Source organism: Telmatherina bonti, assembly GCF_933228915.1.
Source record: "Telmatherina bonti genome assembly, chromosome: 13".
NCBI classification, from domain to species: domain Eukaryota; kingdom Metazoa; phylum Chordata; class Actinopteri; order Atheriniformes; family Telmatherinidae; genus Telmatherina; species Telmatherina bonti.
The window spans coordinates 28,805,502-28,821,761 of record NC_136611.1 but is presented as its reverse complement, the minus strand read 5'-3'; the positions used below and the strand labels follow the sequence as shown (position 1 = coordinate 28,821,761).

Genomic DNA, 16,260 nt, shown 5'->3' with positions numbered 1-16,260 from the left:
GTGACTAAGAACATGATAGTAAATATATCTTTCCCGGAGACAAGGTGAATATTTAGCTAACATTTCTAGAAAAACCTCCAGAATTAAGAAGACTAAGGTTTTCTCCAGCTGTTTGACTATCTAGACTTTTTATATCTGCCTCATTCTTCTTAATATTAGACAAACTTGCTGCAAGTGCAAACAAATAACTGGATATTATATTGTGTTGATTTTAAACTGTACTTTTTAGCCTTCACTGCTTTTAATCCATTTTTTTTAGTCCCTCTTATTTGAAGACATAGTAGACATAAGACGAGAGCGTTGCCATGCCGATGCCGATGCCAAGGGCAGGGCCAGGCCCACCACCTAAAGACATTGATGAGCTCTCCATGGACGAGGAGGAGAATCAGTCACTCTGCTTGCAAAGAAAAGTCTTAGAGAAGACGTCTCCTCTGAGCAGGTACATCGAGGCTGAGCACCAGCAAGCGGGGCTGTTCGCTCTGTCTCCGATCAACGTCAGTCCAGATGCCACTCTGGACCTGCAGAAGAAAAGGAGGAAGAAATGTGGGGCCTGCGCTCCCTGCCTCCGCAAAGAGAACTGTGGTACATGCACAAACTGTCTGAACCGCAAGACGGGCAAACAGATCTGCAAACAGCGCAAATGTGAACAGCTGAAGAAGAGACGGGGCGAGCTGGACGTGAGCGAGGTAAGATGCTCTAATTGATTATTTTTTGAGTCATGTAACATTACCTGTAGAAGGTACTATTAATGTTTCATGTCTTACTTGTGTTTTCTGACAAAAATTAAAGGAAATGAAGTAAAAATGACATGTTGGAGTCTAAATGTGCACTGATATCAGTCTAATAGCATCGACACGTAATCCTTCTCAGTTTCTGCGTATAACTCTTTCAAAGGAGCATTTATTGGGTAGCAAAGTGGAGAGAGCGACCCTGAAAAACAAAGGGGTTCCATAAAAGTCAATAAAGTTTGAAGCATACTCTGCTTGGAGCCATGGTAACTCGGCTTGAGACGTTGTAGAGCCGTTTTCCAGCTAAACCCGAGAGAGAATCACAAACATTTTCTCAAGTCAGACTAATAATATTAAGCTTCCCAGCTGGTTTTCCTCTTGGCGAGCAAGACTTGCTTCCTTGAAGCGAGCTTTAATGGAAAATCAGTTGCGTACAGCAGTTTAGCAGCGTTTAAAGATGTAGATTGCATTTCAAAACTCAAACTTATGCATCTGCACGTTGAGTGTACTTTCTTTCTCTCTCCTCATGGCTAACACTCGACCTGCGCTCCTTCGCCGTCTCATCGAGCCAGATGGAAATAATTGTCCTGCAAACTCGAGGACAGATATGGAACATATATCATACTGTGTTGCAGTGCTGTGTGCTTTACAAACATGAGTAAACTATATCTTGTTATACACTTACCATTAAAACAAACAGTTCTGAAGAAAATAAAAGTCTTCAGTAAAACACTCCAGTTCGGTCAACTAATGAGAGATGATTTAAGAAAAAGCTGCAATAATTTCCGTTTGCTGTGACATCGTCTTAAGAAAGTTTGTGCAGCTTCCACGCCCGCTATCCATTGGTGAAAATAGAGTTCTGCATGTTGTCCTAGCTTTAAAATAACCAGGACACATGCACTTTTGTCTACCATGAATGCACAGGGTGAAGGCTTGTTTTGTGTGTGTGTGTGTGTGTGTGTGTGTTGGGGGGATATTGGAAATCTTTTAAACATTGTGGTTCTGCATGTTTTTCCCCATAATTAAGAAACATTTGAAGTCTGCTTGAATATTTTTCTCCTGACAAAGCAGGGAAACAGTTTTAGTTTGTTTTAACAAGCTGTGTGTTCAGTGTGTTTGCATGGCTGAGAGACTGAGCGCTACCAAGCAGCAGCAGCGGAGAATTCCTGCAGTTGCCTTTGCTTTGTCCTTTGACCTCTGTGGCTTCGAGTGAGGGTGGGGGTTAACCTTAGGCCATTTTGTATTTGTGTGTAGGGTGTGTGTGTAGGGTGTGTAAAGAAAGAGAGAGAGTGCAGTTTCTTCAAGTGTTCTCTGGCGCGTTAATGGAGGTGTGCATGTGCGGCTATGTGTGCTTGTATGTGCACCAGCATCTTAAACAGGGGGAAAGGGGGGTGGGCTGTAAAGTCAAAGAGGAGGACGGGAAGATGGAGTAGATGGTCAGCAGGAAAAACCAGAATAGACTACAAAAGAATGTCCATGGAGTGGCTGCACACTGCCTCCATACAGGCTCCCAAACAAGCACATGGCCTCTGTTCCTGTTCCACACTGAGGACACACACACACACACACACACACACACACAGAAACTGGACAGTTTTTAATGCTTGTTTTTTTCTGGAATGTCTAAAAAGGAAAAAGTGATTCCATGTAATTTCCTTACAAATTTATATGGAATAAATATGTATTTGTATCTTAGAAAGAAGAAATGAAACAACAAACGTAGGGGGCAGTAAATATGTTTAGTCCATTTGCTTAAAAATCAATCAGATGTAAAGTTTCTGAGTGTTATGCAACATTAATGAAGGAGTCATAAAACTGCTTACTGGCCATTACCGGTAGGACCACGTCCCTGCTTAAAGCCAGAGTGCCGACAGGTTCAGCTTGCATGAACACAAGTTTCTGTGATTTTCACCTGCTCCTCTGATACAAATGTCCCGCCGCTGAGCTGACCTGTAGATCCCTGCTGCCCTCTATCTCTCAACATAAAGTTAAATCTGCAGAGATGCAGGGGTGATGCCTGTTTTAGCAATAAGCACCTCTCAGGCGTGGTTCTTAAAGTACCAACAGCAACACCACAAAGTTTTACATATAAGCATGACATCAAAAGAAATCCCAAAGGGATTTATGGGGCCATGTCTCTTATGTGCAACTAAATAAAGGATGAAAAGTTTCAACCTGATCATAAAGAGTCATATAGTTTCTGTGATATTCTGTCTTAGTTAATCAAATCTACATACAGATCACCTCCCTCATGCCTCATCATGACTGTAACTGCAATTTTGCCTTTCACATGACTCTCTGAATATGCAAATTAGTGTCCACCTACATGATCACTGCTTCCCACAACAAAAGCAGCTGATTCAGAGCAGAAAAAGCAGATTATGCAGTGTTAATAGTGTTCATAGAAATTCTGTCAAAACAGCAGATGGATGCAGAATTTAAATGAAAATCACTACTCAGGCCCTGAACATGTGAACAAATGTAGGTTTTCCTTTGGCTTTCTGCTTTTCCTCCCCATGCAAACACGGTATTGGGGCACTGATAATTAACTTAAAGGGGAAATCCTTCCAGGGGGAATATTTTTGCTTCACCTGGCTGTGTGAACAGCTCTGGGTTGTGTGTTAACATCTGAATGGTTTGAGTTACACTTTGCATCATAATTTGTAGCCAAGATTGTCACCGTCTACACTGTTGAACGAAGACATCACAAAGCGCTGCTGAGCCACGGCATGCAGCCATGCAAATGGAGGCGTAAGGATGGGATGTTTTTGTGAGCGTAGGGGGGATCTGAATGTGACATATCTTCCTCCTGTCTGTTGGTCTGTAAGCTGGACTTTTGTCTTCCTCACCTCATGTTAACTTTAGTAGCCGTATAGCCGTGGATTAGACCTAACTCTGTGTGTTAATTTGACCCCAAACAGTGTATTTTTCATGCTTCACCAGAACTTTTCCCTCTGAGCTCCTGTAGCCAAAATGAGAATTTGGAAATGCAAGAAAAGCAGAAATCTCCTTCCATCCACGGGTTATGTCTTACGTGGATGGACTGTCTGTTGCTTAAGGCCTGTACTAGAACCTTCTGCCATCCCCCTCTGATCTCCTCATAAACCCAGTTTTAAGTTCAACACATGGAAAGAGGACATCAGCAGAGTATGACTTGTGGACATGATGAACATTAACATGCTGAGTGTGAACTGAAACTGTTTTGCTCTGCAGAGCAGAAACGTCACAGCAGGATCTGCTACGAAACTTAAAATCAGTTATTATTCTGCATGTTGCACATAAATTCCAATTCAACTTTATTTGTATGGCGCCACTTCACAACAATGTTGTCACAGGGCACTTTACATACACGAATCAACATACACATCATTTCGAGCCAATTCATACTTTTCCTATTATAGAAACCAACTGATTGCATCGAGTCTTGACTTTGATCCAATCCCCCATCCTGAGCATGCATGCGGCGACAGTGGGAAGGAAAAAAACTCCCCTTTAACAGGAAGAAAACCTCCGGCAGAACCCGGCTCAGGGAGGGCAGCCATCTGCCTCGACTGGTTGGGGTGGAGAGGACAGGAAAGACAGATCAACATGTACAACTGCACTTATTCAGGAAGACCTGCGGAAAAAGGAGAAATAAGTTAGAGACGACATAAACAGGTTTTCAGTTGGTTTTATTTACATCAGAAGCTCTCATGTTTTCCGCTTGCTTAATAGGCTTACACTGTCAATTAGGTATGCACCGATCCACTTTTTGGGAGTTCCGATCCGATATCGGAAATTTATAACATTTGCAGATATCTATATTTGCCGATACCAAATCTGTTTCTGTGAACATTATTGTTATTATTGCTGTTACAACTGTGTAAGATTTCATTAGGTTGTGATAAATGACCCATCCTATCTGAAGTTACCTCACCATGACAAATATAACAACATGACAGATCGAACAATTTCAACAAGTTTTATTTTGATTTGGCACATTTGACCTAAATACAACAATAAATGTGTGGTTTGGAAACAAATATCTAGCTTTTAGTGTAACAAAAAATGTCACATTTTAACATTCAAGGCATTTATTTGTTTTAAAACACGTCCGAAGCATGTCATCAAACACATCTGCGCTGGCTTGACTGGTGTGGTATCGGGTATCGGTTGTGGTATCGGTACACCTTTATTAATACCAACCACGAGAACACACGCTTGGTATTGAGCCGATACTGATATCCGTATCAGTCCATCCCCTACTGTCTATATTAATCTACCAGCCACACAAGGGGGGATTTTGTTAAAGGTCCATCACCCTTTCAGCCATCATCTGACTTCTTGTATCATCACATGCCTGGTGGCATAAAAATCTGTTTTTGTACAAATGCAGTTACATGTGCACGTTTGATCAACATATGATCCAGATTATTTGTATATTCAGTCATCTCAGGTTATATATTCCATAAAATCAAACGTATTTCATCAGCAGGTATGTTTATCTAATCAGTTTATTCATGTATCGTTAATAGAAAAAAAAAAAAGAAACAGTCAAGGCCAGGTGAACATCTTGGCCTTGACGTTCGCTACAGTGATATTTGATATCCATATATGAGTAAAACGGTCCTGTCAGCCTTCTCTGATCGCCATTAGCGGCGTCTGACAAACACATGACAATGAGTTATGGAATAAGGAACCTTTTTCCACAAACAACAGTGTTGAAGCCTTTCATCAGCACCCCTCCCTCATGCTCCCTCCATCTCTGCCCTCTGACCTTTGTGCAGATGTGTTAGCTGAGTCCCTCTCTAGCTGTTCACCACCACTTCCATCCTCTCACTGCTGGAAAACAACACCAGCGAGCGTTTCTAGCCTGCACAAAACACACACTGTTTCCCAGTTTCAATGCGAGCCAGCTAAAGCTCTATTCCACAGATTAGCCGAAGAGCGTGTGTGCTTGTGTGTGTGTGTGTGTGTGTGTGTGTGTGTGGCGAGCGGGAGACTGTAATCTGCCGTCAGACGTGAGTCGTGAACAACACAGACGGGATGTGTGGATGAAATAACGCTGAATGTGTGTGTGGATGTGTTTAAAATGCGCAGTCTGTGATCGGCAGGTGTCTCCGGGAGGCTGGGATGGTCTGAAGACGGATGAGAGCTGCACCGACGTCTTTCCTCTGGATTCAGGTCGTTTTGTTAAACTGGATGAACCGCTTGCTTTGAAATAGGATGTACGACTTCCTCTTTCTGTTGTTATCACGTCACATTTAATATCTCCCCGACTGCGGGTGGGGGTGGGGGGTGGGGCTCAGATGCTAACGCATCTGAGCCGCACCGTCAGTAGGACAAGCTCCAAGCACGACGACTAACCCCGGCTCACCTGTAACAAAGCGCTGAGAAGCCAAGCATCCACTCACACTGTCCGGCTTACCACAATCACGCCTCCACTCACACATAAACACACACACACACACACACACACGTGGTCCGTATGACGTCAGCAGAGGGGATTTCCCTTGCCTTACCAGAGCGTCAGACAGACACCACAAACGCTGTGTCACTGCGAGGCTGCCTTGCCTCACCGTGCCACACTTCAGCTGCCTCTCTCTTCTCGACTCTCACACAGCTCGCCGGCCTCTCGCCGCCCGCCCCGTTTCGCCTCCATCCTCCCGAGTCTTCGCCAGCCTGCCTGAACTTTCACTGACTTTCTCCCAGCGGCTCCTTATCCCCCCCCCCCCTCCCCCACCTCCTAACTTGCACGCCGCTGCTTGTGTTTCACATCTTAGCGGACGGGGTGTCGCCGCGTTGTTTGTTGTCGTTAGAATTTCTCGATTCAGAAAAGCAGATCGGAGCTCATCAGGGAAGTTTTGTTCGTTGGCACTGAAGGGCTCGGGTGAAAAACAGAAGCACGCCTTCGCTGTGGTGAATGATTGGTGGTGTAAGCAAAAAATCCCCCCCCCAAAAAAAAAACAGAATTCCCCCTTAGATTTGTGGTTACGCTCCACTCTGACAAGACCCGGCGCTGGTGTCTGATGAAGAGATGCAGGTGTGAGATGATCCTTCGTACTCTGGGTGTAAATATTACGAACGCAGGCCTCTGAAATATGCTCGGCATGTCATTCTCACAGAGCTTTAAAAAAAAAAAAAAAAAAAAGAGGCTCTGGCATTGTTTCTCTTAAAGTGAAAGCTTTTTGCACGTGTTCGCTTTGCACATCACCGTTTTCGTCCACGCCAAGTCAGCGACGGTCGGCGATTTGCAAAGTCATGATAACTTTGTTTCTTAGCACGCGCCTTCCTGGAAATATCCGCTGCATTCGCTGCCCCTCGCCTTGCTCTGAGTCAGCGCGGTGGGCTTTGCTGTGTAACTGTGCCCCCCGTTTGCCTGTCAGAGAACTGCCGCTGTCTCTTTGAGAGTATTTGCGAGGCTGTGTGTCAGTGTGTGTGTGTGTGTGTGTGTGTGTGTGTGTGCGTGCGTGCGTGCGTGTGTGTGCTGCACAGTCCAGTCCAGTTATTGCAGGCAGCCCTGACACAGATGGTGCTCAGCGATACCACATACCAGAGGCATTGTTTAGGGAAGGCGAGTTCGAGGAGATAATTGACAAGCATAGAGAGGACCCATCCCCCCCCCCACGAACACATACACACACACATACACACCTCCCACCCACCTTCACTTTGTCTCTTTATGTCAGCCTTTCTTTTATGGCACTGCACACACACATACTCAAAAACTCCTTAGTTTTTTTCATTCTTTTACCTCCTCTTTCTACTATTCTCTCTCTCTCTCTCTCTCTCTCTCTCTCTCTCTCTCTCTCTCTCTCTCTCTCGACACCCTCGCTCGCTTTGCTTCAGTCTCAGCCTAGCAGCAGAGCCCAGCCCGGCCTCTGATTGGTGGACTGACCGCCTTTGTGTGCTATCTCTAGTGTGACGTCTCTCGGGCAAGCTATGTGTGTGTATATTTGTCCACATCGTATATGTTTGAGGGGAGATGGGGGGAGGGGGCAGCTGAGAGGACATTCGCATCATATATTCAGGAAGAGAAGAGAGAAAACTGAACGAATAGGAGGAAGGAGTGAAAGCGGTCGCACACACACACACACACAAAAAAAAAACAACCTAGTATATGTGAGCGTGTGTAAGTGTGTGTGGTAGACCAATTGGCATACAAGGGAGAGAGAGAGAGAGAGGGAGGGAGAGAGAGGGAGGGGGGGTAGGCACGAGAGAGCAAGCGCGAGAGAGAAAGAGAACGTGCGTACGAGGGCTAATGTAAAACCTGATTAAAAACACAAGATGGCTTCCTGAATGGGCTGCTGGAACACAGACGAGAGAGAGAGACTGAGAAGGGAAGAGTGGGGAGACACGAGCAGAGAAGAAAGGGACGGAGGGAGAGAGGTGAGGACGAGGGGGAGCGAGTCTTCTGATGGGGATTCGGCCAGCGGACGGTGGAGTACAAACTGAGGCGGCTCCGAGGCTTGGAGGGTAAATATTCATCACAGACTATTTTAGAATTGATGGGTGGGTGGGGGTGTGGAGGTTTGGATGTGTGTGTGTGTGTGTGGGGGGGGGGGTTGTTATGCGTGTACGTGTGTGTGTGTATGTGTGTGTGTGTGTGTGTGTGTGTAGGTTGGCGGGACAGAGGAGCAGCTCGAGACAAAACACATCATTTAACACCGAGACAGCCAGGGCCATGAAGACGGGGGGGCGAGGGGGGGGGCATGCTGTGTAAAATAAGATGCTTGTCTACGAGCCGTCTCTATCTGCTGACCAGGAGTGTGTGTTTTGCTCATTTCATCTTTAAATGAAGACAATAAAAAAAATGTGATGCCGACTTGTGCGATGAAAATATGTGACGGCTGCACCGGGTCGGGATGGAGACATTACATAATTCTGGAAGTGAAATGGAACCTCGTCCGCTGTCTCAGCTGCGGAGCAAAGTGCCGGCTTCCCTGCGAGACGCGCACGCCAAAGAAAAGACGTGATTTGTGAAGGTGGCAGAAACGATGAGACATGAAGCCGGGTGGCAAACATGCCATCCAGCCACTAATAAAAGCTCCCACGCAGGAGGTGGGAGATTTTCTTTCAACAGGCCCTTGTCGCATTGTTCTATTGATTGTTATTCTTTCTCCCTCCTATCCCTCCCTGCATACCCCCCCCCCCCCCCCAACTTCTCTTCTGTTGCACGGCTGTGAAGGTGGAAAACTTCGAAGACAACAGTCGAAGCAGCTCGGGACACCCTGAACTAGCAGCTGAGGTAGGAGAGGTCATCGGCTTCCTGTTTCTGTTGTGGATGTGTGTGTGTGTGTGTGTGTGTGTGTGTGTGTGTGTGTGTGTGTCTGTCACGTGCACAATCTCCTCTCATGTTGCTGTGATTTTTAGCTGTTGATTCATCCCATGAAGAATAAAAGCCTCACTTAGTCAACACAGTCGCTGGTTCCTCATCTGTGTGTGTGTTTGTGTGTGACGATGTCATAATTTCAGTTGTTTGTGTTTGTGTGTGTGTGTGTGTGTGTGTGTGTGTGTGTGTTAGCATGAATGGTTTGCGAACCATTATGCAGACAAAGCTATGATTGTCCCGGCTGTATTGCTAGGATGTCATTTGGCTCGTTGCTGCGCTCGGCGGCGTCTGCACGAGCTCATTATTTCAGCTCTGATATCAGCGCTGGATGAAATAAAGGTACATCGCCCTCCCTCCCCCCTCCTCCCCCTCCTGTAACCAAGTGTCACGGATTTAAACGGAGTTACGATGACTTTATCTCCAAGCCGCGGTTAGCTAAGCGCCTCTGTGATGAAGTGTCGGCATCGGCAGTTTAAAGCGTCCCACGCTGCCCGCTGATTGGTGCCAGAGCCAGGCGTGTGGAGATACGAGAGTCCAGGGAAAGGAGGAGGGAGGAGGAGCAGGAGGAGGAACCCTGCGCGCTGGCTCAGGAGCCAGGGCAGGGGGGCCGTCCTGCTTCTCCTAGGTTCTGGAGTCAAATGAGGTAAAGGGAGTAAAAGTTAGTGGGTCACGCATGCGTGCGCGTCTGGTTCTTAGGCGTAGTAACCTGCGGCCGCTGGAAGCTGCCGCTCTCCGGCATGTTGCGTCACGGCACGCTTGTTTGTTTACGTGGAGGAGAGCGTGGAGAGCAAAGCCTCACAAGGAGAAGATTTAACATCAAACAGCAGCTGGCGGAAGCAAAGGAATCGTGCGATGGCCTATCAAGAAGAAGACGACATGCTTCGGCATGTCTGTGGAATGGGAGGAAATTTTCGTAAGCATGTGGAAGTGACAACATGGTCTCAACCAGCATCACTGGGTCCATGAAGTATTGTCGACTGAGACATGAAATGTAGGCTACTCAGTCAGCCTTAAACGCCATAAATGTGCTCAGCTCTGTTCTTTGACCAGCAGACTTATACCTAAGCCAGCTTTAATCCCCGTCCATATGTAGACGGTCCCTTTTTCTGCAAAGTGTGCATCGCCATCTGCTTTAAAGGGAACCAAACCACCGGCGTGTCCTTTCCTGTGTGCAGCTAGTAGCTCTCTTTGCCTTTCGGCTGTCCTGTTTGTGGAAGGTTGCCTGGGTGGAGAGCTTATCTGATCAGGATCTGTTTCCTATTGAAACATTTCCCTGCTTGTACAAGGCGAACACAGTAAACACCCCGACAAGCCAAGGACGTCCTTTTGGACCGTTTAAATGAGAGCATATCGTAGCACTTTTGGCGCTTTGCTGCAGCATAGTCGTCTTTGCTGTTCAGGAAACAAAAACTGTCTTTTCGTAGTTACCACAACAGGTTACAAGACAGACAGACTTGTGTTTTGTTTTTTTTTTCCACGCCCATGCACAGGATTTCCTCTTTAAACATGAGACAAACTTCACACAGAGTCGGCAGCAGAGGAAGAAGCCTTCAGCCCCGGCGATGGCGCCGGCGTGGTGGCAGATGGAATGTTTCTTAATCATGTGTTTGGCTCTTTGCGTGTGGAATCCCTGGCCTCGTTCGCAAAGGGTTAACGCTGACCTAGTTTCCGTGGCAACACTGAATGTCTGATGACATCACCACTTTAATTTTAGCCCAGCATTCAAGGTTGGTCACATGACCAACTAGCCAGCAGCACATGTGTGTGTATGTGTAGTAAGCGGTTTGGTGTACAGTGCAGACTCAGGAAGTGGAGGGTTTGACATCACCTCTTCCATTCAGTGTCAGCTTTCGATGTAAAGTTTCCACTCATTCAACCCCATTACGCACACACAGACACACAACGAGTCATCTGCTGTGAGAGTAGCGAAGAGGCTTTGGTTTGTTCAGTACGGGTCGTTTCTTTTCATCTTAAAAGTCGTTTATTTTGAACTTCTGCTTCGTGTAAGTCTGAGTTTAAAGGGATGAATGAGAAAGTTTTTCAACAAATCTGTCAAATTGGATAAAAAAAAAAAAAAGGTCACTTACTTATGTGTCCAAAAAAGGATTTCTCATGTCTTGTTTCTTTAAATTGTTTGCACAATGGTGTCAAATCGTCCCCAATAGAGTTAATGATGTAAAGTTCAAGGTGAGCCAGACAGCTGACTGTACACATTTACCTGTTTAACCTTTCAGGATAAAGCCACGCTAACCGGAGAGGACCCTCCAGGAAAACAAATTAACACGTGTTTCAGGTGACACGTGTGTTTTGTGCTTCCCCTCTCCTGCTCCATATCTCGATCTATCGCACGACATTTCCACGTTCGGGCATTAATAGTTTGTATATTTTGAATAATTAATATATTGTGTCTAGCTAGCCTTTGCGCTATCTAGTCTGACAGCTAGCGAGGTCCACCGTCTGTGCTGCTTGCAGGTCTGCATGAAGCAGCACTGAAGCTATGCTGCGTCCTGCAGCCAGATCAATATCCTGTGTGGCACCGTGAGCTGCGCTCGTTGGCATCTCTGGTGGCGGCTGTGCTTCGGGGGGGGGGGGCTGTCGGCCGCCTGATACCGCAGTTAATAAGAAATGAATGGAAAGAGAAGGGGGTGGATCCCTCAGCTGTTGCTCCAGCTCTTTAACTCTCACCTCTCTGGCGGCTGCTCTGCTGCTCCCACTGGGCACACAGTTTCTACGAATCCTGAATCCCTCTGCCGCTCGACGCTGCCGGGTTTTATGTAATGCAGCACAACAGCTGTTGAAGCTTTGAATGCTTACTATTGAAACCCACACTTAGAAATGTTGTGCGAAGGCTATTTAAATTAGTTTTGGAGGCTTTTCACTGCAAATATTGAAGGATTAGTCTGATAAAAGTAAGAAATAAAGATGTATGCTAGAAAAGTAATGATCAGCTGCAGACCTGGGACTTATCTGGTTATTTTTTTAAGAGGAGATTCAATCTCATCTATGCCTTGTCACAACACAGTGTGTGCACTGTGTGGGCACAGTGGCGTCCTGGCCCTTTAAGTCCAACTATGCTTGACTTGAACATATGGGAAGCTAATCTTAGCCTCAGTCCAGGGAGAGACAAGACTGGCACCTAGCCACCATGCAGGGCTGGGTGGGGGGGCCTTTCTCTTGCTTTCTGTCTTTTCTTTGAGAAATGTAAACACAGTTTCCCTCCAAAAAGCATCACCCAGCATCTCAGGCTGCAGAGTTTAACCTGTTATAGATGCTTCTGTGTCTGCTAATGGACCAGTTAGATCTGATTCTTCTTCTTGACTTGGCATGGATCATGCTGGGGTGGAGGGGGGGGACTCTGATAGGAAAATGTTTTGCAGACAAAACATTTTCCTATCAGAGTCTGATCTGTATATTGATTAAAATCTGTTCCCTCTTTTTATTTCCCAAACCACAAACACAAAGAACTGCGCCCCCCCCCCCCCTTCCAGCCCAAAACCCATCTCTTCCTCTTTTTTTTTTTTGTTTTTATGACTCCACCCTACAAGCCTCCCACCTATCACCACCTTTCCTTTTTTTCTTTCTCCTCCCCCCAAACCACTCCTCCCTTTCTCTTTGTGAGGAGTAGTGAAGAGGTTTGGGGAAGTGGAGCGTGGAAGGGGAGGGGAGGGGGGGGGGGGGGGGGGGGGGGGGGGGGCAGGCTTACCCCAGCTGAGCGATTCGTGCTGACTTGCACGTGCCAAATGTCAGGAGATATGACTCAGAACTGATACCCGGCACTCTGTACTACAGTTCACACCCAAACACACCTTGAACCTTACACTGACTGGGAACTGCAAAGACAAAGGAGGACAGACAGACAACATGGAGGACAACAAAACAGACTAAGGGTTGAAATGATGGAATGGTTATCATTTTAGTATTGGATCATCTTAACATATTTGTCCTTTGTTCGGTCATGTCGCTGGACTTTGTGCCTCTTTTAGACCTAATGTGTCCTGCAGCCGCTTGTCCCACCCACCAATAAACCCAGTGACCCTCAGTGAACAATCCATGGCTGTGTGCATGTCGGAGTATGGAGACAAATCATTAAAGCTCATGTCTGCATTTGTTTACAGGCAGCGGCGTATTTGCAGGAGCTTTTTTTTAGTGTGTGTATTTACCTGGAGACGAGAAGAAGGAAGGATGGTCACGTGTTGTGTGTTTGTGTGATAGAAAGTTGGAATTAAAGAGCCAATGAAAGGGGGAAGGGCTTGTCAGATCAGATGACCTTGATGTGACTCCACGGGGCAATGTGCGCTGGGAATGGGGGGGGGGGGGGGGGTTGTTGCAGCGCTAGATGGGAGAATTGGTGGAGGAAAGTATCAGCTGACAGGAAGAGATGGGTGGAGGATAAAGGATACTCCACCTCCTCCCTCATGGCATAACAGTTAGGTTTCTGTTAGTTTGTTATTCATTTCAATGACAGTTAAAACACTTTCACTATTTTTTTTGTTTGTTTTGAAAGCACAAGTTGTTCTCCGTTGCTTCTTGTTTGTTTCATAAACACAGACTTCCCACTAAGTGATGAGCGGGTGACATCTCAGAATCTGGTTTCAGTACGTTAAGGTTTTATGTCAGGACTTTGTTGAGAAGTGAAGAAAAAGATGACTCAGGCTTAGTCATAAGCGAGGCAACCCAACACACACTGCTGAGGATGGACTTTTGTTGTAAGTCATCCCTCCTACAAGCAAGACCTTTCCACCGTGCTGCTGAGAAACAGAAGTGAGAGAGATGGAGAGAAAGAGAGACGCAGAGAAAACCAGAGACGAGGGCGTGAGGCAACTCATTTGGATGATAATTTGACTTCAACAGTGAGATAAAGTGATCGGTGGAAGATTAGGAGCCTTTGTTGTACCTTCCTCTTGCTCTGTCTCTCGATGCCGGGCTACAGCAGGTTTACCGTAAGTGTGATTTAGTTCTCCGTGAGTTTTTTTAGATTTTTTGTCGTCTTTAAGAAAAAGTCTGTTGACATTGAAATACTGTAGACTACTGCGTGTCGCCGTTGCGTCTTCTAAAAGTTTACCATCCTTTGAACGAGGAGCGAGAGGAAGCATTGAGATGCTGCCCTCGCAGAAACACGTTAAAATCGAAGCTGCCATTGGTCCTCCTCTGAAGACTTTCTGCTTTTCAACAAAAAAAGAAAAAAAACCTTTTAAACAACCAGATAAGCACCAGAAACTTTGGGTTACGTTTCGTGTGAAGTGGCATCTGCTCCATGCGAATGACCATGAATCATCTCTGAGCTCGTGTTTGAATCGACTCGTCTTTACTGGAACTGCCGACAAAGAAAAAGTACCACATCTGATGTATCACAAGATACCAGCTTATGTCCCTGTTTAGTTTCCATGGCAATTGTGAGCATTTAACAACCATTACAACCACTGTTATGTAATTTATATTTTTCCGTATGAATTTACCACGAAGGAAGAAACTTGGAAGAGCTGAGAGCGAATGAAAGAGCGGTTTTATTCAGTGCAAATGAGGGAGTGTGTGTGGAGAGCGTGTGATTTAGGGGTTAAGTCGAGCCTTGAGTTAGAAACGCTGTGTCACTGCAGCTGGGTGTGTGTGTGTGTGTGTGTGTGTGTGTGTGAGCGCAAGCCAGTCAACTGAAATAAAGGAGCGTGTTTTCAAGTGTCCGTTGGTGAGTGGAGTCGGCAACAGTAGAGAGTGGGCATGTGTCCGATGTGCCCACCCAGTGGTGGAGGCAGGTGTCCTGGTGGGAGACACTGGCGATGACGATGGCGGTACGTCATCGCCGCTTGCATTTCCTTCCTCTCCTGCTCACCGCTCTCCCTCTCACTCATTGGCACTCCCTGGGTCATGTGACCCAGTGCTCTACTTCTCCTCTCCTTCCTTTAAACAGTTTCGTCTGCACTGTGTTTCTCTTTGGGATTGACGCTCATCTGTGCGTGTGTGTATATTTACGAATATGTGTGGCAACAGCGAGACAGACGTTGTACAATTCAGAGCGAGCGCGTCAGAAAGCGTTGGGGCGGTAATGCAATAAGCTACCCTACGAGGAGAAAAAGGCTCAGGAAACAAAACAGAGGAAAAAAAATGGAGAGAAGGAGGCAGAGATTGAAAAAAGCCTGAGAAAATGAGAGATCGAAGGAGACCAAGAGAAACAGAGGAAGCCAAAGTAAGCGAAGCAGGGACAGGCTACTGAAGTTAATCCGACCACATCACTGTGTGGCCGGCGCATGCTCATATTAATATCAGAGAAAAACACCACGCAGGAGCTCACAGGGATCTGCATGGGGAAGACAGCCATGTTCCCTCCACTCTCCACCTCCTCTTCCTCCTGGTTAGATCTGCTTCAACACTCCAGTAATGTAGGAGAGAAGAGAGGACCAGAAAGGCCGGCCAGCCAGCAAGCGCCTGAGAGGAAACATCCTACACTCATCACGACGATAGTGGCAGTTGCGCCAAGGCAGAGCAATGGTGAGCAGAAAATATCAAGAGCGCGTTCTCGCAAGCTGGTGGACAGCTGAGGAGAGAAGCTTCGTGCCGTCACCGAACACAACTCTGATGGGTCGATCCTAGAGGCTGCCGTCTGCATTCGGCATCAAGCTGCACGACCCTCAGTGCGTCTGTACTCCCGTTTTAGTATCAATCAAAAGAACAAATTTCCTCCTTTTTCTCTTCCTTGTTTTCCTCGATGCTGCATCATCTTCCTTTTCCTTCTCCTCGCTGCTTTTAGGCGATCTGCTCTTCGCCGTCAGTTCCCCATTAAAATGGACAGCGATAGTCCTTTACACGGTTCTTCCATACCGGTCTTATATCCCATTTGTAGAGGCGTCATTAGATATGATGGAGTCGCGAGGAATGCTCTGAAAAGAAGTGAAGTCAGAAACCTTCCACCTCGGCTGCATCCTTTGGATCTGTGAGGACGGGCCAGCAGATACGTCAGCAAGCCAGCTCCTTCTTCGTCTACCAGCGCTGAGCATGTGGGCTTGCTAAAGGATCTGCTGTCAGCCACAGGTGTACCACTGAAGTGTTATATTTCGAGCGAGACATGGGAAACTAATACGAGAGTGGACTCCAGTAGGAAAATGGAGCTTGAGGAGCCGCCGTCCATGGCGTGTCCTTCGGCCCAGGACTGAGTCAAACCGAGACGCACGACTCAGACATGAAATTGCAAAAAGGAAAAGCAGACCTTTGCACGAAACGAAAAATAATAAA

General features: G+C 46.5%; 1 protein-coding gene across 2 annotated transcripts in view; it reads left to right on the top strand.

Moving 5' to 3' along the window:
* Positions 1-311: 311 nt before the first annotated feature.
* tet3 (tet methylcytosine dioxygenase 3) overlaps positions 312-16,260 on the top strand; it is a gene marked incomplete at both ends in the record, with an annotated part of 32,219 nt that continues 16,270 nt past the window's right edge. The window contains 2 exons of one of the 2 annotated variants that reach the window (XM_079250859.1): positions 312-686; positions 8,896-8,955. In XM_079250859.1, coding sequence (XP_079106985.1) covers positions 312-686; positions 8,896-8,955 — 435 coding nt within the window. Of the gene's footprint in view, positions 687-8,079; positions 8,184-8,895; positions 8,956-16,260 lie in introns of those variants that run through there. The other variant, XM_079250861.1, reaches the window with a different exon arrangement.